The 22,082-nt window shown below is 36.7% G+C and overlaps 1 protein-coding gene across 2 annotated transcripts in view; it reads left to right on the forward strand.

Annotated features, from left to right (window-relative positions):
* The window catches only part of NELL2 (neural EGFL like 2), a 469,663-nt gene that overhangs the window by 250,932 nt on the left and 196,649 nt on the right, over positions 1-22,082 (forward strand). For both annotated transcript variants that reach the window (XM_070789234.1, XM_019960750.2), the window contains one exon: positions 5,330-5,458. In XM_070789234.1, coding sequence (XP_070645335.1) covers positions 5,330-5,458 — 129 coding nt within the window. The remainder of the gene's footprint in view (positions 1-5,329; positions 5,459-22,082) is intronic.

The raw sequence follows: 22,082 nt of genomic DNA on the forward strand, positions 1-22,082 counted from the left end.
TGTACTCCCTAAATGAACCTAAAATAGTAAAAAGTAGAATCACACTGTTATTTTATGTTTGTAAATTCTTGCAGCAATTAAGCACTGCGTGGAGTGTGCGCGTGATATTTGATGCTGAGATGAGGGAGTCTTACCATCAGTTAGGCCAAATCAGAAATGGATTGTAATAGAGAACGAGGATGACTTTTTAGCTGAAATTATCCCCTCAGGCATTGTAAAAAGACTCTGGAACACATTTTAAGAAAAATGGTCTCAATTTAGCTACTTAAAGAAGAAGGAAAGAAAAAAACCCTAGGAGAAAACATTTTTAACTTTCCTCTTCTTTGAACCTTTTACTTCAAAATTTTCAGGCTGAATCATAAGAATTTAGATCGTGAAGAATTTTGTGAAGTAAAGTTGTCAAGTGATTTTAGTGCTGTTATTTACTATGTAGTTTTCCAATTTTCATTCACCTCAGTTCTATTTTATTTAATTCCTGTAGAAATCACTCAAGCCTCACCCTTCCTAAGGCTTATTAAATTGTACAAATTTTTTTTTTACTATACATTTTAACACATCTCATGGGAGATATGTTTTAACTCTGTGATGATATTCAGCATAGTCATTATGGGCACAAACCAGTTGGAATGGACATCAGTCATTGTGCTGTGCCAGAGTATACCTGCTGGCTATGGTTCAGTCTTTCACTGAATCACATGTTCTATGGTAATTTGATAAATAAGATGAGCTGGTGTAGAACTTACATCTTTACGATTTACTCAAGTAAAAGTCTTTTCTTGCATGTAAGTAGATGAGTTTATTCTGAGCTACATGAAATGTATTTTTCTAAATGTCTTTTCTTTTATACATGCTGAAGTAATAATTCATTAGACAGCGTAAAACTAGCTAGAAAATTTATTCATCAAGCAATTTTAAAATTGTTTGAATGATGCATAATCATATAATTTCCATTAAATATAGATTCCAGTGTTCAAGCTTTTCATTTCAGCATCTTAGATGATCTTTGAACAAGGGATTCACACAGGAAAAAGAAATTCAAGAAATTACACATGATTAGTGTCACTGTATTTGAAGTGTTCCATTTATATTTCCTCTCATAAAGACTCTGGAATCTTTATAATTCATAAACTTTTTTCTTTTGAGTAGACATACTTGTCTTGCAGATTTCCAGAGAAAATTAAATTAAATGGTGTATTGTTTTTTTTTTAAAAAAAAACATTTAGAGTTTTGGTATATTTTTTTCTTTAAGATGCCAGGTCATCTGTTTCATTTCTTAAATACACAATGTGAACATCTGGTCTGGTTTGGTCTGTGTTACTTGTAGTTACTGATAATGTTCAATCACTAATTCTCAGATTACTTTCCTTCCTCACTATGTTATCTTCAGTTAAGTTCAGTTCAGTTCATTTCAGTCGCTGAGTTGTGTCTGACTCTTTGCGACCCACGGACCACAGCATGCCAGGTCTCCCTGTCCCAACCATCTCATCCTCTGCTGTCCCCTCTCCTCCTGCCTTCAATCTTTCCCAGCATCAGGGTCTTTTCTAAGGAGTCAGTTCTTTGCATCAGGTGCCCAAAGTATTGGAGTTGCAGCTTCAGCATCAGTCCAGCCAATGAATATTCAGAATATTTAGGATGGACTGGTTCAATCTCCTTGCTGCCCAAGGGACTCTCAAGAATCTCCTCCAACACCACAGTTCAAAAGCATCGATTCTTTGACACTCTGCTTTCATATAGTCCAACTCTCACATCCATACATGATTACTGGAAAAACCATAGCTTTGACTAGACAGAGCTTTGTTGGCAAAGTAATGTCTCTGCTTTTTAATATGCTGTCTAGGGTGGGTAACATATGTATACCTGTGGCGGATTCATTTTGATATATGGCAAAACCAATACAATATTGTAAATTAAAAAAAATTTATGCTGTCTAGGTTGGTCATAACTTTCCTTCGAAGGAGCAAGTGTCTTTTAATTTCATGGCTGCAGTCACCATCTGCAGTGATTTTGGAGCCCAGAAAAATAAAGTCAGCCACTATTTCCACACTGTTTCCCCACCTATTTGTCATGAAGTGATGGAACTGGATGCCATGATCCACCTATTTGTCATGAAGTGATGGGACTGGATGCCATGATCTTAAATTATTGAATGTTGAGTTTTAAGCCAACTTTTTCACTCTCCTCTTTCACTTTTATCAAGAGGCTTTTGAGTTTTTCTTCACCTTCTGCCAAAAGGGTGGTGTCATCTGTGTATCTGAGGTCATTTTTATTTCTCCCAGCAATCTTGATTCCAGCTTGTGTTTCTTCCAGCCTGGCATTTCTCATGATGTACTCTGCATATAAGGTGAATAAGCAGGGTGACAATATACAACCTTGATGTACTCCTTTCCCGATTTGGAACCAGTCTGTTGTTGTATGTCCAGTTCTAACTGTTGCTTCTTGACCTGCATACAGATTTCTCAGGAGACAGGTCAGGTGGTCTGGTATTCCTTTCTGTTTCAGAATTTTCCACAGTTTATTGTGATCCACACAGTCAAAGGCTTTGGCATAGTCAATAAAGCAGAAATAGATATTTTTCTGGAACTCTCTTGCTTTTTCAATGATCCACCAGATGTTGGCAATTTGATCTCTGATTCCTCTGCTTTTCTAAGTCCAGCTTGAACATCTGGAAGTTCACGGTTCATGTACTGTTGAAGCCTGGCTTGGAGAATTTTGAGCATTCCTTTACCAGTGTGTGAGATGAGTGCAATTGTGCAATAGTTTATACATTCTTTGGCTTTGCCTTTCTTTCAGATTGGAATCAAGACTGACCTTTTCCAGTTCTGTGGCCACTGCTGAGTTTTCCAAATTTGCTGGCGTATTGGGTGCAGCACTTTCACAGCATCATCTTTTAAGATTTGAATTAGCTCAACTGGAATTCCATCACTTCCACTAGCTTTGTTTGCAGTGATGCTTCCTATGGCCCCCTTGACTTCACATTCCAGAATATCTGGCTGTAGCTGAGTGATCACACCATCGTGGTTATCTGTGTTGTGAAGATCTTTTTTGTATAGTTCTTCTGTGTATTCTTGCCACCTCTTCTTTATATCGTCTGCTTCTGTTAGGTCCATACCATTTCTTCCTTTATTATGCCCATCTTTGCATGGAATGTTCCATTGGTATCTCTAATTTTCTTGAAGAAATCTCTAGTCTTTCCCATTCTATTGCTTTCCTCCATTTCTTTACACTGATCACTGAGGAAGGCTTTCTTATATCTCCTTGCTATTCTTTGGAACTCTGCATTCAAATGAGTATATCTTTCCTTTTCTCCTTTGCCTTTCTTGTGTTTTCTTTTCTCAGCTGTTTGTAAGGCCTCCTCAGACAACTTTTTGCCTTTTTGCATTTCTTTTTCTTGGGTATGATCTTGATCACTGCCTCCTGTACAATGTCATGAACCTCCATCCATAATTCTTCAGGCACTCTATCAGATCTAATCCATTGAATCTATTTGTCACTTCCATTGTATAATCATAAGGGATTTGATTTAGGTCATACCTGAGTGGTCTAGTGGTTTTCCCTACTTTCTTCAATTTAAGTCTGAATTTGGCAATAAGGAGTTTGTGATCTGAGCCACAGTCAACTCCTGATCTTGTTTTTGCTGACTGTGTAGAGCTTCTCCATCTTTGGCTGCAAAGAATATAATCAATCTGATTTAAATATGTGTTGACCATCTGGTGATGTCCATGTATAGAATCTTCTCTTGTGTTGTTGGAAGAGGGTGTTTGTTACAACCAGTGCATTCTCTTGACAAAACTCTGTTAGCCTTTGACCTTCTTCATTTTATACTCCAAGGCCAAATTTGCCTGTTACTCCAGGTATCTCTTGACTTCCTACTTTTGCATTCCAGTCCCCCATAATGAAAAGGACATCTTTTCTGGGTGTTAGTTCTAGAAGGTCTTGTAGGTTTTCACAGAACCATTCAACTTCAGCTTCTTCAGCATTACTGGTTGGGACATAGACTTGGATTACTGTGACATTGAATGATTTGCCTTGGAAATGAACAGAGATCATTCTGTCATTTTTGAGATTGCATCCAGGTACTGCATTTTGGACTCTTTTGTTGTCTGTGATGGCTACTCCATTTCTTCTAAGGGATTCTTCCCCACAGTAGTAGATATAATGGTCATCTGAGTTAAATTCACCCATTCCAGTCCATTTTAGTTCACTGATTCCGAAATGTTGGTGTTCACTCTTACCATTTCTTGTCTTACCACTTCCAGTTCCCCTTGACTCATGGACCTAACATTCCAGATTCCTATGCAGTATTGCTCTTTACAATATCGGACTTTACTTCCATCACCTGTCACATCCACAACTGGGTGTTCTTTTTGCTTTGGCTCTATCTCTTCATTCTTTCTGGAGTTATTCCTCCACTAATCTCCAGTAGCATATTGGGCACCCAAGGAAGTTCATCTTTCAGTGTCCTCTCTTTTTGTCTTTTGATGCAGCTCATGGGGTTCTCAAGGCAAGAATACTGAAGTGGTTTGCTATTCCCTTCTCCAGTGGACCATGTTTTGTCAGAACTCTCCACCATGACCCTTCTGTCTTGGGTGGCCCTACAGGTCATGACTTACAGTTTTGTTGAGTTACACAAGGCTGTGGTTCATGTGATCAGTTTGATTAATTTTCTATGATTGTGGTTTTCATTCTGTATGCCCTCTGATGGATAAGGATAAGAGGGTTATGGAAGCTTCCTGATGGGAGAGACTAACTAGGTTTGGTTCTGATGGGCAGGGCCATGCTCAGTAAATCTTTAATTCAATTTTCTGTTGATGGGCGGGGCTTTGTTCCCTTGCTGTTGTATGACCTCAGACCAAATTATGGTGGAGGTAAAGCAGATAATGGCGACCTCCTTCAAAAGGTCCCATGCAGGCACTGCTGCACTTAGTGCCCCCAACCCTGCAGCAGGCCACTGCTGACCCATGCCTCCGCCTGAGACTCCTGGACACTCACGAGTAAGTCTGGGTCAGTCTCCTGTGGGGTCACTGCTCCTTTCTCCTGGGTCCTGGGGTGCACAAGGTTCTGTTTGTGCCCTCCAACCGTCTGTTTCCCCAGTCCTGTGTAAGTTCTGGTGGGGTTAATGGTGACCTCCTTCAGTTAACTCTTAATGGAGTTAAATACACTAAAAAAACTTTTTATTGCAATTAACATGTGGTTCTATAAACATTGGATGAAGATATCAACATAATTGTGTAAGAAAATATAGCTTCTAAATAAAAGAAAGATATTAAGAGACAAATGCTTTTGCTTTGTTATGAGTTCATTTACCATAATAATTTCTTTTTTCCTGTAGGTTATGACTTTTGCTCTGAAAGGCATAACTGCATGGAGAATTCTGTCTGCAGAAATCTGAATGACAGAGCTGTTTGTAGCTGTCGAGACGGTTTTAGGGCTCTTCGAGAAGACAATGCCTACTGTGAAGGTAAGCCTTGTAATGAAGTGTAGCTTGGCTGTATAAATTTCCTAGAATTACTGCATGCAAAATTTATTAATTTCCCAGGTTGTCAAATTGATAGGCCCATTAAAAGCAGCGAATTTAATTTGAAGCATATTAATCAGCTAAAAATAATTATCTTTCAAATTAAAGTTTTTCATCTTTCTGCTATGTCAGTCTAATAAGTTAATATGGCTAGGTTTCTTGAATTAGGACAATACTTCCACTGTGAAATTGCCTTCTTTTTTTATAATTAGATATTCAGATAGTTCACATATTGACATGATTACTATAGCTTGCGGTTAGGATTGTAGTCAGATTTTTGCAGGCAATATTGTATAACAAAGACAGTCAATTAACGGGAAGATGAAGTGCCCACACCATTTTTGTTTTGCTGCTGTCAGTAATCTCAGTGGTTGTATTCATGCTCTGTGGTATTTAGTAAATAGCTCCAATGGAGCTCCAGTTTCCTAGTTATTTGAAATCCTAATGAATATCTCAGGTAGTTTGTTCCCTCATTGAAAGAGTCCAGATACAGTGAGAAGGCCTGGGCATCCACAAATGCTGCAGCTTTGATTGTTCGTGAAGACCCTAGAATTACAAGAGGTGTAGAAGGAGATCAGTCTTGGGTGTTCATTGGAAGAACTGATGCTGAAGCTGAAACTCCAATACTTTGGCCACCTGACGTGAAGAGCTGACTCCTTGGAAAAGACCCTGATGCTGGGAAGATTGAGGGCAGGAGGAGAAGGGGACGACAGAGGATGAGATGGTTGGATGGCATCACTGACTCAATGGACATGGGTTTGGATGGACTCCAGGAGTTGGTGATGGACAGGGAGGCCTGGCATGCTGCCATTCATGGGGTCGCAAAGAGTTGGACACAACTGAGTGACTGAACTGAGTAATATGTAACTTCCCCAAGGCACATATTTGAATCATTTCATTAATTGTGTGACTAGCTAGTGGGTCTTGCAGGTAAGAACAGTGGTCTGGTGGTATTTGGACACTTGGAAGCTTCTGGTCTTACCCTTTCCAAATGTTTAGAATCAGTGCCATCAGTCCCTAGAGATCATATTTAGTTATATAATGATTTATTGGCCCTTGTTCAGTCAGTAAGTTGTGTCTGACTTTTTGTGACTGCAGCTTGCTAGGCTTCCTTGTCCTTAACTGTCTCCTTGAGTTTGCTTAAACTCACATCCATTGAGTTGGTGATGTCATCCAACTGTCTCATCCTTTGTCATTGCCTTCTCCTGCCATCAATCTTTACCAGCATCAGGGTCTTTTCCAATGAGTTCAATTTCTGTTGTTTCTCTTAGTTTTCAATAGATTTTCTCTGCCTTAAAAATTGGTATTCACTTTTTAAATTGACCATTTCCGCTAGCGTATTCTTTTAAATGCTTCTCATTCAGTCCTAGAGAGACCATTCCATTTTTGCCAAAGCACAAAGACATATGTAGTTTCCCTTCCTCATTCATATGCAGATTCATGCAAAATTCCTGATTTTGAAAGTTTTTATATTAAAAATGAATTTAAACATACTTAGTAATGTTTTTCATGAATATTTGAGATCTCTGATATGTAATGCATTCCACTGACATTGTTAATATGTGTAATATGAAATCACATGATATAAACTTATATGGTACCTCTTTTTCCTTAATCTTAATTTATGTTTTGAGCTGCTATTTTGTTGTCGTTAAGTGTATTTACTCTTCTAATAAATATTTAGTGAGCACCTACTGTGTACCAAGCAGTTTTCTAGTCTCTGGGTGCCTAGAAAACAGTGAATAAGACTGATAAGGTAAATGATGAATAAGACTGCTAAGTTTTCTGTGCTCAGGAGCTTATATTTGAGGGAGAAGACAGAGAATAAGTTATAAGAATAACTTAGAAGTAGAGAAGGCAATTTAAGATAGTAATAAGCAATAGGAAGAAGGTTAAACAGGATGATGTGATAGAAATTGATTGGGGATTAATTTAGATGAGATGGTCAAGGAAAGTCTCTGGGTCTGGATTGGCAGGGGATTGTCAGTTGACTTGAGATTTGATGATAAGGAAATAACACAGAAAGAGCTGAAACAGGGCATTCCAACTAGAAGGAACAGTAAGTAGACAGACCATAAGTGGTAATAGCTTAGATGTTCTAGAAACAGAAAGCAGGATAATGTGATGAAACAGATGAGTCAATTAAGATGCAATTGGAGAATTAAGTAGGGGCCAGGTAATGTAGGGATGCTTGTAAGTACTTTAGATTCATCTAGGAGAGAAGTGATATGCACAGACTTGTATCAAAAAAGATAGCTCTGACTGCAATGTGTTAGATGAACTGTGGGGTTCAGTTCAGTTCAGTCGCTCAGTCGTTTTCGACTCTTTGCAACCCCATGAATCGCAGCACGCCAGGCCTCCCTGTCCGTCATCAACTCCTGGAGTTCACTCAGACTCATGTCCATCGAGTCAGTGATGCCATCCAGACATCTCATCCTCTGTTGTCCCCTTCTCCTCCTGCCCCCAATCCCTCCTATCATCTTTTCCAGTGAGTCAACTCTTTGCATGAGGTGGCCAAAGTACTGGAGTTTCAGAACTGTGGGGTTAGATGTAGTTAAAAGATCAGAGATGTAAACAAGAAGACCAGTGGGAAGGCTCTGTAGAAGTCTAAGCTGAGTTGCCTAAATTAAGCACAGTGGTTAAGATTCCACGCTTCTACTGCAGGAGGCACAAGTTTAATCCCTAGTTGAGGAACTAATGTATCACATGCTGTGAGGTGCAGACAAAAAATTTTTAGGCTTCCCTAGTGGCTCAGTTGGTAAAGAATCCGCCTGCAATGTGGGAGACCTGGGTTCAATCCCTGGGATGGGAAGATCATCTGGAGGAGGGCATGGCAACCCACTCCATATTCTTTCCTGGAGAATCCTCATGGACAGAGGAGCCTGGTGGGCTACAGTCCATGGGACCACAAAGAGTCAGACATGATTGAGTGACTTAGCACAAGAGAGATAAAAAGGAGTATATTCATATATGTTTTAGAAGTAGAGCCAACAATACTTGGCAGATAGTTTGCTATGGAGGAGAAGAGTGATGATTGGGAGTCAAGGATTTTGAGCAACAAATAGATGATGTTGCCATTTACTGAGACAGGAAAGAACTCAAGGGAAGAAGCCAGAAATTTTTATTAAATTGTTTATCATTACAAGCTATTAAAAATTTAATTGTAAACACTAGATATCTGTATTTATCTACATGTTTATCTGTAGCACAAAACAGCAGCTCTTTTCCATCTGAATGGATCATACTGAAAAATGGTTTGTAAACTTCCTCATGTTATTCATTTTTCACTTAAAGAATGAAAATGAAAATGAAAACTAATCTTCACAAGTTAAGAAAATGATGGAAAAACCTGTTAGTTTATTATAGGGATCTTGAATTTTTTATACATGAATATTTCTAGTATAGCTTTTGTTATTCATGTTAACAGGTTCCTTAGTATTCTGATCAAATTTGATTTTCTTTGCACTTTGTTGTTGCTAAGAATTTTTTTTATTGAAATATAATTTATTTACATTTTCTGTTAGTTTCAGATGTACAATATAGTAATTTGATGTTTTGATACATGATAAAATGATCACCATCATAAATCTAGTTCCCATCTGTCACAATACAAAGTTATTATAATATTATTGACTATGTTACTTAGGCTGTACATTATATCCCAAGGCTTATTTATTTTATAACTGGAGGCTTATACCTCTAAATATCCCTCATCTATTTCACTCATCCACCAACATGCTTCCCTTCTGACACCTACTCATTCTCTGTATATGTGAGTCTGTTTCTGTTTGGCTATATTTGTTCATTTGTTTTCATTTTTTAGATTTGCTATATAAGTTAAATCATATAGTATTTCTGTTTCTTTGTCTGATTTATTTCAATTAGCATAATACCCTTTTGGCCCATTCTTGTTCTCAGAAATGGAAAATCCCATTCTTTTTTATGGCAGAGTGATACTCCATTGTGTATATATACACATATCACAGTATTTTATATATATATATATACACACACACCACATTTTCTATATCCTTTCATCTATTGATGGCACTTAGAATGCTTCTGTATCTCAGCTATTTTGAATAATGCTACAATGAGCATAGGAGTACATATATCTTTTATAATTAGTGTTTTTGTTTTCTTTGAAGAAATACCCAAAAGTGGAATCACTGGCTTCTATGGTAGTTCTGTTTTTAATTTTTTGAGGAATCTCCATACTCTCATCCATATTAACTGTACCAATTTTATTTCCACCAATAGTGCACACACTATTCCCTTTTATCCACACCCTCACCAACACTATATTTTGTCTTCTTGATGATAGCCATTTTAACGGGGAAAACATGATTTGACTTGATATCTGCTTTGACTTGCATTTCTCTGATGACTAGTGACATTGAACATCTTTTCATGTGTGTCTTGGTCATCTGTATGTCTTCTTTAGAAAAACATCTATTCTAATCTTTTGCCCATTTTTAATAAGGTTATTAAGTTTCTTGATGTTATGAGTTTTTGTATGTTTTGGATATTAGCCCCTCATTAGACATGTTATTTGTAATTATCTTTTCCCATTAAGTAGGCTCTTTGTTTTGTTGATGGTTTCCTTTGCTCTGCAAAATCTTTTTAGCTTGATTCACTCCCATTTCTATTTTTTTTTTTATTTCCCATTCTCATTTCTGTTTTTGCTTTTCTTTCTCTTACATAAGGAGATAGGTCCAAAAAATTTTGAAGACTAATATCGCAGAGTGTACTGTCTGTATTTTCTTCTGGGAGTTTTATAGTTTCAGGTATTTCATTTAAATCTTCAATCCATTTTGAGTTTATTTGTTATATGGTGTGAGAAAGTACAATAAGTTCCCTACATATGGACAAGTTGCATTTCAAGAACACGTTTATAAGTTGAATTTGTTCATAATTTCAACATAGTTAGCCTAGGTACCCAACTAACACAATTGGCTGTATAGTACTGTACTGTAATAGTTTTATACTTCTCACACAAATAATACATAAAAAACAAACACAAAAAATAAAGAAAACACTTTTGATCTTACAGTGCAGTACCTTGAAAAGTACAGCAGTAGGGTACAACAGCTGGCATGGAGGGGCTAACATCGAATGAACAGGGAAGAAGAGTTACTGACTGGAAGAGGGAGAGGAGGTAAGAGATGGTAGAGCTGAAGGATCATTGGCAATACAAAATAGAGGGCAAGCTGCAATTTCACTCATGCCTGACATTGTTGGCACAGGTTCTGGTTCCTTGCTGGATTCAGTTTTATCTGTCCTCTTGAATAAATGATCCAGTGATGTCTACGTAGTAGCTCTTTTTTTCTGGTCATAAGTACCATTGGATTGCATCATGAATGGTTGCTCCAGCCTTCATGTACTTTTCTACATCCGGCCCTGTGCCTCAAAAACTAACAGTGTCTCCCCGAATAAAGAAAATCTCCTTGCCATTTCCTGCATTATACGTCTCTTTGTTTCTTCAGTTGCTTCTTCTTCCTCTTGTCACACCACTCTCTCAATTATTTTCACTTCTATTTCCATTGTTATCACTGGGTGCTTCTTAGCAGTACCAGCTACATCACTGCTGTTTTATGCTTGCTTCTGGACATACTGGGATTGAAATAAAAATATTGTACTACTGTATTCTATGCAGTACTGCTAGTAAAGTACACAAAAGCACAACCAGCTGTAGAGGATGCATGCATGTGACAATGTACACCAAACACATGAACTAACGACATGATTGGACGTGTGAACGCACATTTGCATCTTCGGAAGATTGCAACTTGAAGGTTCATATGTAGGGGATTTACTATTGTCTGGTTTGATTCTTCAGCATGTAGCTGTCCAGTTTTCCCAGCAACATGTGTTGAAGAGGCTATCTTTCCTTTTTCTATATTCTTGCCTCCTTATTCATAGATAAATCGACCATATAAGTATGGTTTTATTTCTGGGCTTTCTCTTTTGTTCCATTGATCTAGTGTCTGTTTTGTGCTTTGTTTCTTCTTTCTCTAGGTCCTTTAGGTATAAGGTTAGGATGTTTATTTGAGATTTTTCTTATTTCCTGGGGTAAGCTTGTATTGCTATAAACTTCTCTCTTAGAGCTGCTTTTGCTGGGTCCATAGATTTTGAACTGTTGTATTTCTACTTTTATTTGTCTCTAGGCATTTTTTTTTCCTTGTTTTCACTTTTTTTCCCCCGCCTTCATGAGCTTGTATATTTTCCAGTTTTTTTCTTGTTGATTTCTAATCTCAGACCCTTTGGTTGGAAAAGTTGCTTGATATGCTTTTAGTCTTCTTAAATTTAATCTGAGATTTGTTTAATGGCCTACTATGTGTACATTAAGTGATTTCCTCTTGTTTATTGTTATAGTCTTTGTTTTAAAGTCTATTTTGCCTTATCAAATACTGCTACCCCAGCTTTGTGTTTTTGTTTGCATGGAATACTTTTCTATCCCTTCACTTTCAGTCTGTGTGTGACTTTTAAATCTGAAGTGAGTATTATAGGAATTCATATATATGAGTCTTACTTTTTAATACATTCAGCCACTCTATGACTTTTGATTGCAGCACTTAGGCCATTTGCATTTAATGTTATTTTTAATAAGTATATACTTATTGACATTTAAAAAATTGTTTTCCAGCTATTTTTGTTGGTCGTTTTTGTTCTTCTACTTTTGCCCTCTTTCCTTGTGATTTGATGACTATCTTTAGTGTTATCTTTGGATTCTTTCTTTTTGAATGTGTCTATCTACTATAGACTTTTGATTTATGGTTTTCATGAGATTTAAATATAACAGTGTATATGTATGTATATATATTATTTTAAGTTGATCTCTTAAGCATGAACACATTTTAAGAACCCTTCATTTTTACTCTTTGCACCCTGTTTAATGTTTTTTGACATTACATTTTTCATCTTTTCGTTTTGTCTATCCCTTAAATACTTTAGTGGCTATAAATCATTTTACATTTTTGTCTTTTAACCTTTATATTAAATTTATCAGTGGTGATATACTGCCTTTATTGTATATTTGCCTTTACTAAAGAAACTTTTTAAAAATAATTAATGTATTTCTAGTTGTGTAATCTTTTCTGCTTAGGGTAGTCTCTAACATTTCTTGTAAAACCAATTTAGTGGTGTTGAAGCATTTTAGCTTTTGCTTGATAGCCTTGCTAAATAGAGTGTTCTTGGTTGTAGGTACCTTCTCTTCATCAGTTTGAATATATTGTGCCATTCCCTTGTGGCCTGCAAAATTTCTGCTGGAAAGTCAGCACGTGCTCTTATGGAAGTTCCTTTATTTATAACTAGTAGCTTATTGCTGTTAAGTTTCTCTTTTATCTGTAACTTTTGCCATTGTATTTATAAAGTGTCTTTTTGTGGACCTCTTTGAGTTTATCTTGTTTGGGACTCCACAACCCCTAAAATGCAAATGTTAGTACACTTGATGTTGTCCTAGAATTCTCTTAAACTATCCTCAGTTTTTAAAAAAATTATTTCTCTTCAGTTTGTGTAATTTCCTCTACTCTGTCTTCCAGTTCACTGATCTATTCCTCTGCATCATCTAATATACTGCATATCCCTAGATTCTAATGTATTTTTAATTTCAGTTATTGTACTCTTCAGCTTTGTTTAGTTCTTCTTCATATTCCCTAGCTCTTTGCTAACCTTTTATCTGTGTTCATCCATTCTTCTCCTGAGTTCATTGATCATCTTTATAATAATTACCTTGAACTCTTTCTGGGTAGACAGTTATCTCCACTTCATATAGTTCTTCTGGGGTTTTGTCTTGTTCCTTTGGAATATGTTCATCTGTTTCCTCATTTTGCCTAATTCTGTGTTTATTTCTAAGTATTAGGTAGGTCAGTTGTGTTCTAGGAGTGTGCCCTGCTGTGTGGATTGCCTTGGGCGTTTTGTTGTGACAAAGCAACAACTGTTGGTACACTCTTAGGCAAAGCTAGCACCCTGCCCAGTCGCTGCTAGTTCTGCCCTGTGCCAAGGCTGCTTGCCAGTTCCTGCCCTATGCCAAGGCTGCTTGCCACTGTTGGACAAGGGTGAGTTCTGGCATGGCTGGAATACAGGAGCTGGGGGTCTTCGGACTGGTTCCTCCTGCTGGCTGTGGGCTTCCTCCCATTATGGCTGCCTGTGGGGCCAAGGGTATCCCATTAAGGATATTTTAACTCACTAGAAGTAGCTTTTAAAATTTTTTATGCAACTATGCATGTTGTCTATCAGCTGGTCTTATAGAATCCTTGTTCTCTAAGAAATTAGACTTGCCATTATGTACACAAATAAACGTGGTAAGTTTTTAAAATAAATTTTATTTGCTTAATCTGAGTGACTGAACTGTGGTACTGTTTTAATAATACAACTAATTGAGATTATTTATTCTTACTATATTTTTCTTGATCAGGGTTAAAAACCACTGTTAAAATTTATTCATTTATCCATTTGACAAATATTTATTGAATACTTATTTTGTCCCAGTCTAGTCTAGAGGTGAAGCAGTAAATAAGGAGCACTTAACTGATATTCTCTCCGGCAAGGAAGATCATTGCACCAAACAGCATTTAATTATATATGTGGCAAGTGGCCTGAAAGAAAAATAGGTTAACAGGGTTTCTGATCTGGGTGGGTGGTCATGTTTGAATAAAAGTTTTTCTCTGATGTGTGAAGATTAAGTAAAAATCAGTTATGGACATAAGTAAGTGGGAAAGAGGGGGTATCACAATGGCTAAAGGCCTTAAGATAAAAAGTTTTTCTTTGTAATAAATGAAGGAAGGCAGAGAACAGGAAGAGGCCTGATGAGGTTAATGATGGGAAGCAGACCCTTGAAGGCCACAGTAGACTACAGATTTTGTGCTAAGAACAAGGGAGAGTCAAGGAAAAGTTTTAAGCAGAGGAATGCCCTGGTCACAGTGGTGTTTTAGATAATTACTTCTGCTTCAGGCTGAATGAGGGTAAGACGGGATGTGGGCAACCAGTGGACGGAAGACAGCAGTGGCTTGCAGTAAAAATAGAGATGGAGATGTGGGTGTATTTGAATGTTTGTGAGATAAAGCCAGTCCTGTTAATTAATTGGTGATAGTAGATAATAAGTAGAGAGGTTTCAAGGTTGCTACTCACTTTTCTGGCCTGAAAATAGGTAAGTGTTTGGTAGAAAAATCTTCATGTCAGGTTAGTGTGCCTGAGGGACAGGAGAGTACCAGTTGAATTGTGCTTCAGTGTGAAGTTCAGAGAAGGTTAAATTATACATAGCATTTGGGATTTTGGGGCATATAAATGGTAGAAATTACCTAGAGAATTTTGAAAAACCCTAGTATTTGAGCATTTTATAAAGAAGATTTGGTGATGGAGACAGAAAATTTTCATGGCTGAAAATGAGGGAGAGAAGAAGAGGTGGTGTCACAGAAACCAAGGAAAAGAGAGTATTTCAATAAAGTAGAATGTTCTGAGAGATTGAGAAGGATGAAGACTGAATGCCGTCCTTTGTGGTGAACTTTAAGGATGCTCCTGAGGACATCAGCCATGGAGATTTTGGTGCAATGGTGATGAAAGAAGCCAGTTTAGAGTATATTCAATATTGCACAATGGGAAAAAAATGATATGATGAAGGAAGAGAACATATTCCAGATGTTTGCTTATGAAAGAAAGAAGAAAGAGAGAGCAATAGTTTAAGGGGCAGTGGAGCTAAGGAAGGGTGTTTCTTTCCCACCCTGTTTTTTCCTTTTCTGTACTGTCTACACCAACCCCCAGTGTTTCAGCCATGCAGATGATGTGCTTCCCAGTCATGTTTGATTCTTTGTGGACTATAGCCCACCAGGCTCCTCTGTCCATGGGGATTTTCCAATCAAGAATACTGGAGTGGATTGCCACACCCTCCTTCAGGGGATCTTCCCAATTCAGGGATTGAATCCAGGTCTCCCATATTGCAGGTGGATTCTTTACCATCTGAGCCACCAGGGAAGCCCAAGAATACTGGATTGGGTAGCCTATTTCTTTTCCAGGGTTACTTCCTGACCCAGGAATTGAACTGGGGTTTCCTGCATTGCAAACAGATCCTTTGCCACCTGAGCTAACAGGGAAGCTTCCTGTTTTTGAAAGAGTTTTGCAATTCCTTAGATACTTACAAACATGGCTTGAATTAAGATTTTATGACTAGATGGCTTGTCCATCTTTTATATATTAAAGATCTAAAATATATTTGCATAGGAAATTATTTTAAGACAAGAATTGGTCAATGGAATGGAGGAGATTGGGGAAGCATGTTTTTCCCACTGTATGTCCTTCTGGTACTGTTTGGACTTTGTACCATGATAAGGAAGTGTTATACTCAGTCATGTATTAAAGAAATGAGAGAAACAAGAGAATGTGATACCAAATGAATGAATGAATGAAAAAACAAATGAACAAATAAAATTAGCATGTTAAAGATGTAAAATAAAATAAAATAAAATATCTGAGAGCATATTGCCCTGTTTTATGTTTCTTATGAACCATATGTTTATCATATTTCTCTTTTAAAAATTATTTATCCATCTTCATCCATTCAGTGTCCTTCATTCCTTGTAGAGTGTTACCAACTTTTTTTTAGTACTTTCCTCTTCATTTTGTCTCTTGTCAATACATATAACCTATAGATTTGCCGAAATTATGTTGGACATTGTGTTTTTCAGAATGATTCTTTGCTACCTGTTTTCACTTTAAACTGAAAATTGTGGGAACTTTTGATGTTTTGACTATACTTTCTCTTGACATTATATTATCAACTACTACTTTAGGATCATCTTTTTTTTTTAATTTACAATATTATATTGGTTTTGCCATATATCAAAATGAATCCACCACAGGTATACATGTGTTACCCATCCTGAACCCTCCTCCTTCCTCCCTCCCCATACCATCCCTCTGGGTCATCCCAGTGCACCAGCCCCAACCATCCAGTATCATGCATCGAACCTGGACTGGTGACTCGTTTCATATATGATATTATACATGTTTCAATGCCATTCTTCCAAATCATCCCACCCTCTCCTTCTCCCACAGAGTCCATAAGACTGTTCTATACATCAGTGTCTCTTTTGCTGTCTCGTATACACAGTTATTGTTACCTCTTTCTAAATTCCGTATATATGCATTAGTATACTGTATTGGTGTTTTTCTTTCTGGCTTACTTCACTCTGTATAATAGGCTCTGGTTTCATCCACCTCATTAGAACTGATTCAAATGTATTCTTTTTAATGGCTGAGTAATATTCCATTGTGTATATGTACCACTGCTTTCTTATCCATTCATCTGCTGATGGACATCTAGGTTGCTTCCATGTCCTGGCTATTATAAACAGTGCTGCGATGAACATTGGGGTACACGTGTCTCTTTCAATTCTGGTTTCCTCGGTGTGTATGCCCAGCAGTGGGATTGCTGGATCATAAGGCAGTTCTATTTCCAGTTTTTTAAGGAATCTCCACACTGTTCTCCATAGTGGCTGTACTAGTTTGCATTCCCACCAACAGTGTAAGAGGGTTCCCTTTTCTTCACACCCTCTCCAGCATTTATTGCTTGTAGACTTTTGGATCGCAGCCATTCTGACTGGCGTGAAATGGTACCTCATAGTGGTTTTGATTTGCATTTCTCTGATAATGAGTGATGTTGAGCATCTTTTCATGTGTTTGTTAGCCATCTGTATGTCTTCTTTGGAGAAATGTCTATTTAATTCTTTGGCCCATTTTTTGATTGGGTCATTTATTTTTCTGGAATTGAGCTGTAGGAATTGCTTGTATATTTTTGAGATTAGTTGTTTGTCAGTTGTTTCATTTGCTATTATTTTCTCCCATTCTGAAGGCTGTCTTTTCACCTTGCTTATAGTTTCTTTTGTTGTGCAGAAGCTCTTAAGTTTAATTAGGTCCCATTTGTTTATTTTTGCTTTATTTCCAATATTCTGGGAGGTGGGTCATAGAGGATCCTGCTGTGATGTATGTCGGAGAGTGTTTTGCCTATGGTCTCCTCTAGGAGTTTTATAGTTTCTGGTCCTACATTTAGATCTTTAATCCATTTTGAGTTTATTTTTGTGTATGGTGTTAGAAAGTGTTCTAGTTTCATTCTTTTACAAGTGGTTGACCAGTTTTCCCAGCACCACTTGTTAAAGAGATTGTCTTTAATCCATTGTATATTCTTGCCTCCTTTGTCAAAGGTAAGGTGTCCATATGTGCGTGGATTTATCTCTGGGCTTTCTGTTTTGTTCCATTGATCTATATTTCTGTCTTTGTGCCAGTACCATACTGTCTTGATGACTGTGGCTTTGTAGTAGAGCCTGAAGCCAGGTAGGTTGATTCCTCCAGTTCCATTCTTCTTTCTCAAGATTGCTTTGGCTATTCAAGGTTTTTTGCATTTCCATACAAATTGTGAAATTATTTGTTCTAGCTCTGTGAAGAATACCATTGGTAGCTTGATAGGGATTGCACTGAATCTATAAATTGCTTTGGGTAGTATACTCATTTTCACTATAATGACTCTTCCAATCCATGAACATGGTATAAGAAATGATCCCTGAAAGTATAGTCTTTAGGATCGTCTTGACATTCAATTTTAGATATTGTTTTCAGAAGTCATTTATTTGGTAAGTTTCTCTCTTCAGTGCATAATTAGTGCCAGCTTTGTCAGCCCAATAGTGCATTATGATGAAGAAGCTTATTTTTGCTTCCCATACCCCTTAAATTTGCTGGTATTGTTTCTATCCAAGCTTTTGGCATTATGCTAGGAACAGGAAAACGCTTCTGCATAGATGAGTCATGTATATAGCTGCATATCACATATATTTACCAAAATTGGCAATTGATGCCATATTAATGAAAGGAAGCTTGTGATTTATTTCTTCAAATTGATGAAAATATAGAAAATCTGAACCCCCTAAAAGAATAACCCCTTGCTAATGGACCAATTTTTCTCATATTCATCTTATCTTTTTCATTCTGACTGCTGATGCCAGATATAATTTTCTTTTTTTAATTCATGTCACCTTCTGTTTAGTCATTCTGTCTCTAGTGTCTCTCTCTCCTACCCAAGCAGGACCATTAAGCTTACAAAATTCATTTCTTCTACTTGAGAGGCCATGGTGCCTTCTTGTTGCTCAACACATCAAGCCCTAACTCCTTTACCAAGATATCCAAGCTTTCTGTTGCCTGGTCCTACATAGCTCTTTATCCATTAATCCATAGCAAGTCATGTCTACTATTTTCATCTTTTTCTTTGCTCATGATGTTTTATCTGTGTTATGGGTTGACTTGTGCCTCTCAAAAATTCCTGTGTTGAAGTCCTAACCTGTAGTACCTCAGAATGGGAACTTATTTGGACATAGGGCTGTTGCAAATGTGACTAGATGTTTAGTTTAGATGAAGTCATACTGGAAAGTTGTAGAACCCTACTCCAATTTGAACTGTTGTCCTTATAAAGTGAAGAAATTTTGGCATGGACACAAGGGAAGACTGTCGTATAAACATAGAGGCAGACATTGGTTGATGCACCTACAAGCCAAGGAGCACCAAAAATTTCCAGAAGAGTACCAGAAGCAAGGTGAGGAGCATGAAGCAAATTGTCCTTCTCAGCCCTAAGAAAGAACCAAACCTCTGACACCTTGATTTTGGAATGTTGGGCTATAAAATTATGAGACAATAAATCTCTGCCACTTAAGCTACCTGTTTGTGATGCCTTATTATACTAGCCCTAGAAAACTAATACAATGTGACAGACACACCTGTTTCTTTTTGGTCTCATTTAATTGTTCTAGAGTGCCTAATTTTTATTTTTTCTTTGGATGAATTATGTGCACATGGACTTAATTTCTCACTCTATTTTTTATTTTATCTGACTGAAGAATTAATACTTTGTTCTTAACTGATTTATATCCAGTTGTCCAGTTGTAATATACTTTAGTGTATGCCATGTTAATTGTCAAGGGATTCATACATCATTCATTCATACATGTGCGTTTGTATATATTTCTACCATCTATAAGTGTTTTGTGATCACAGACTGTTTATTTTTATTTAATTATCTAAAACTTCTAAATAGAGCTGGCAATTTAGAGTTTAAGAAATATTTGTTTATTGGTGGTTTGAAATACCTAGATATGCTGAACAGACGGGCACCTTTAAAAGGCAGCATACATGCAAAGTCCCTTCAGTAGTGTCCGACTCTTTGAGATCCTATAAACTGTAGCCTGCCAGGCTCTTCTGTCCATGGGATTGTTCAGACAAGAATTCTGGAATGGGTTACCATGTTCTCCAGGGGATCTTCCTGATTCAGGGATCAAACCTGCATCTCTTATGGTCTCCTGCATTGGCAGGTGGTTCTTTACCACTAGCGCCACCTGGGAAGCCCCACCTTTAGGCTACCTTATCACTAAAGAATTATGCAAGAAAAGTATTGAACTGATTAACAATATAAGAAAGTCTAATTGTCTTGTAGGCTTTTTATAGCTAGAATTGATTCAGTTGTTTTAAATTGTTATATATTTTCCTTTAAGAATTATTTTGAGTAGTGCAAAGAAAGGAATGGCATGCATACTTGAAGGACCACAAATCCCAGAAAATTTCCCATATCTACTGTTGCTTTTACTGAATACTCTGTGTTCACCTATGATTTGAATACTAGCTATAATTTTCAAACCAGTGGACTTGAACATCAAATGTTTGGCATGCAGAAGTTGTTTAAATAAATGCCACTTGACATAAATGAAAATGAAGATTAAAATCTTAATAAACATTTGGTTAGCATTTGCAATGTGCCAATCATGCCACACCTCAAACATAAACTATTATAATTAGATATCCAGTTCAAATACCTGTTTGTTTTTTTTGAATCTGTCACATCAAAAGAAACACTGTCTCCTCTTGCCCTATTACCATCTTTTTAATTCATTCTAACTTTTCTACTTTCTTTTTATTTATGCATTTCAGTGAACTGTAGCCCATGTACAAAGTAATGTGAGCGTAAATCTTAAGTGAAAACATGCAATTTCTCTATCTTTTCTCTGTTGTCTTCTTTTTTCTTCTTATATTATTTGTCAGTAGGGAAAATATAAAAAACAAAAAGAACAACTAATAACCATATTGTTGTTAATAAATGTTTAGAAAGCTTTACATATACAACAGTTTATTTCATCTAGCAGTCCTATGATTATTATAATCTCTTGTTTTGTGATTAAGAAAACTGAAGATCTTGGAAATAAAATGATTTCCCCCTAAATCAGTTATTTAGATAGCAAACAGTAAGCCTAGGGTACAAATTCATGTCACCTATCTTCAAATTCGGTGCTTTTAAACTTTTACTACTTTTGAATTACTTATTAGATACATAATCAAACTGTTATTTTTATGGGTAAGAATACCATAAAGATATTTTCTGCAGAAAGGCTTTTTTTTTTTTTTTAAAGCAGTTAACTGGTTTTAAAAATTTTAAGTTTCTGAACAGGAAAAAAATCTTAGTCCATCTGAAAAGCAGCTTGTTGGCATTAGATAAACTAATAATCCACACCAGAAGACAACAGGAGAACTGTTTTATTCCTTCCTGCCTTACCACTCCCTCCCTCTCTTACTCTGTCTTTCCTATTCCCTCCCTCCCTCTCCTCCTTCCTTATTTTCTTCCTTCCTGTCTTCTTTATATTAACCCCTTTTAACATTTGTTGTAAAGCTGGTTGGTGGTACTGAATTCTCTTAGCTTTTGCTTGTCTGAAAAGCTTTTTATTTCTCCATCAATTTTCAGTCAGATCCTTGCCAGGTACAGTAATCTTGGTTGTAGATTTTTTCCCTTTCAGTACTTTAAATATATCCTGAATTTCCTCCTAGAGAGTTTCTGCTGTAAGATCAGCTGTTAAGCATATGGGGTTCCCCTTGTATGTTACTTGTTGCTTTTCCCTTGCTGCTTTTAATATTCTTTCTTTGTATTTAGTCTTTGTTAGTTTGATTAGTTTGTGTCTTGGCTTGTTTCTCCTTGGGTTTATCCTATATGGGACTGTGTGCCTCTTGGATTTGATTGACTATTTCCTTTTCCATGTTGGGGAAATTTTCAAGTATAATCTTTTCAAAAATTTTCTCATACTCTTTCTTTTCCTTTTCATCTTCTGGAGTTCTTATAATTTAAATGTTAGTGTGTTTGATATTGTCCTAGAAGTCTCTGAGACAATCCTCAGTTTTTTTTTTTTTATTCTTTTTACTTTATTCTGCTCTTCAGAAGTTATTTCCATCATTTTATCTTCCAGCTCACTGATTCGTTCTTCTGCTTCAGATATTCTGCTATTGATTCCTTCCAGAGTATTTTTAATTTCAGTAATTGTATTGTGTGTCTCTCTTTATGTTTATTCGTTAATTCTTATAATTCTCTGTTAATTGATTCTTACATTTTCTCCATTTGTTTTCAAGGTTTTTGATTATCTTTACTATCATCATTCTGAATTTTTTTTCAGGTAGTTTGCCTATTTCTTCATTTACTTGGACTTCTGTTTCTAGTTTGTTCCTCCATTTGTGTAGTATTTCTCTGCCTTTTCATTATTATTATTATTTTTTAACT

This window comes from Bos indicus, chromosome 5 (genome assembly GCF_029378745.1).
Source record: "Bos indicus isolate NIAB-ARS_2022 breed Sahiwal x Tharparkar chromosome 5, NIAB-ARS_B.indTharparkar_mat_pri_1.0, whole genome shotgun sequence".
Lineage (NCBI taxonomy): Eukaryota > Metazoa > Chordata > Mammalia > Artiodactyla > Bovidae > Bos > Bos indicus.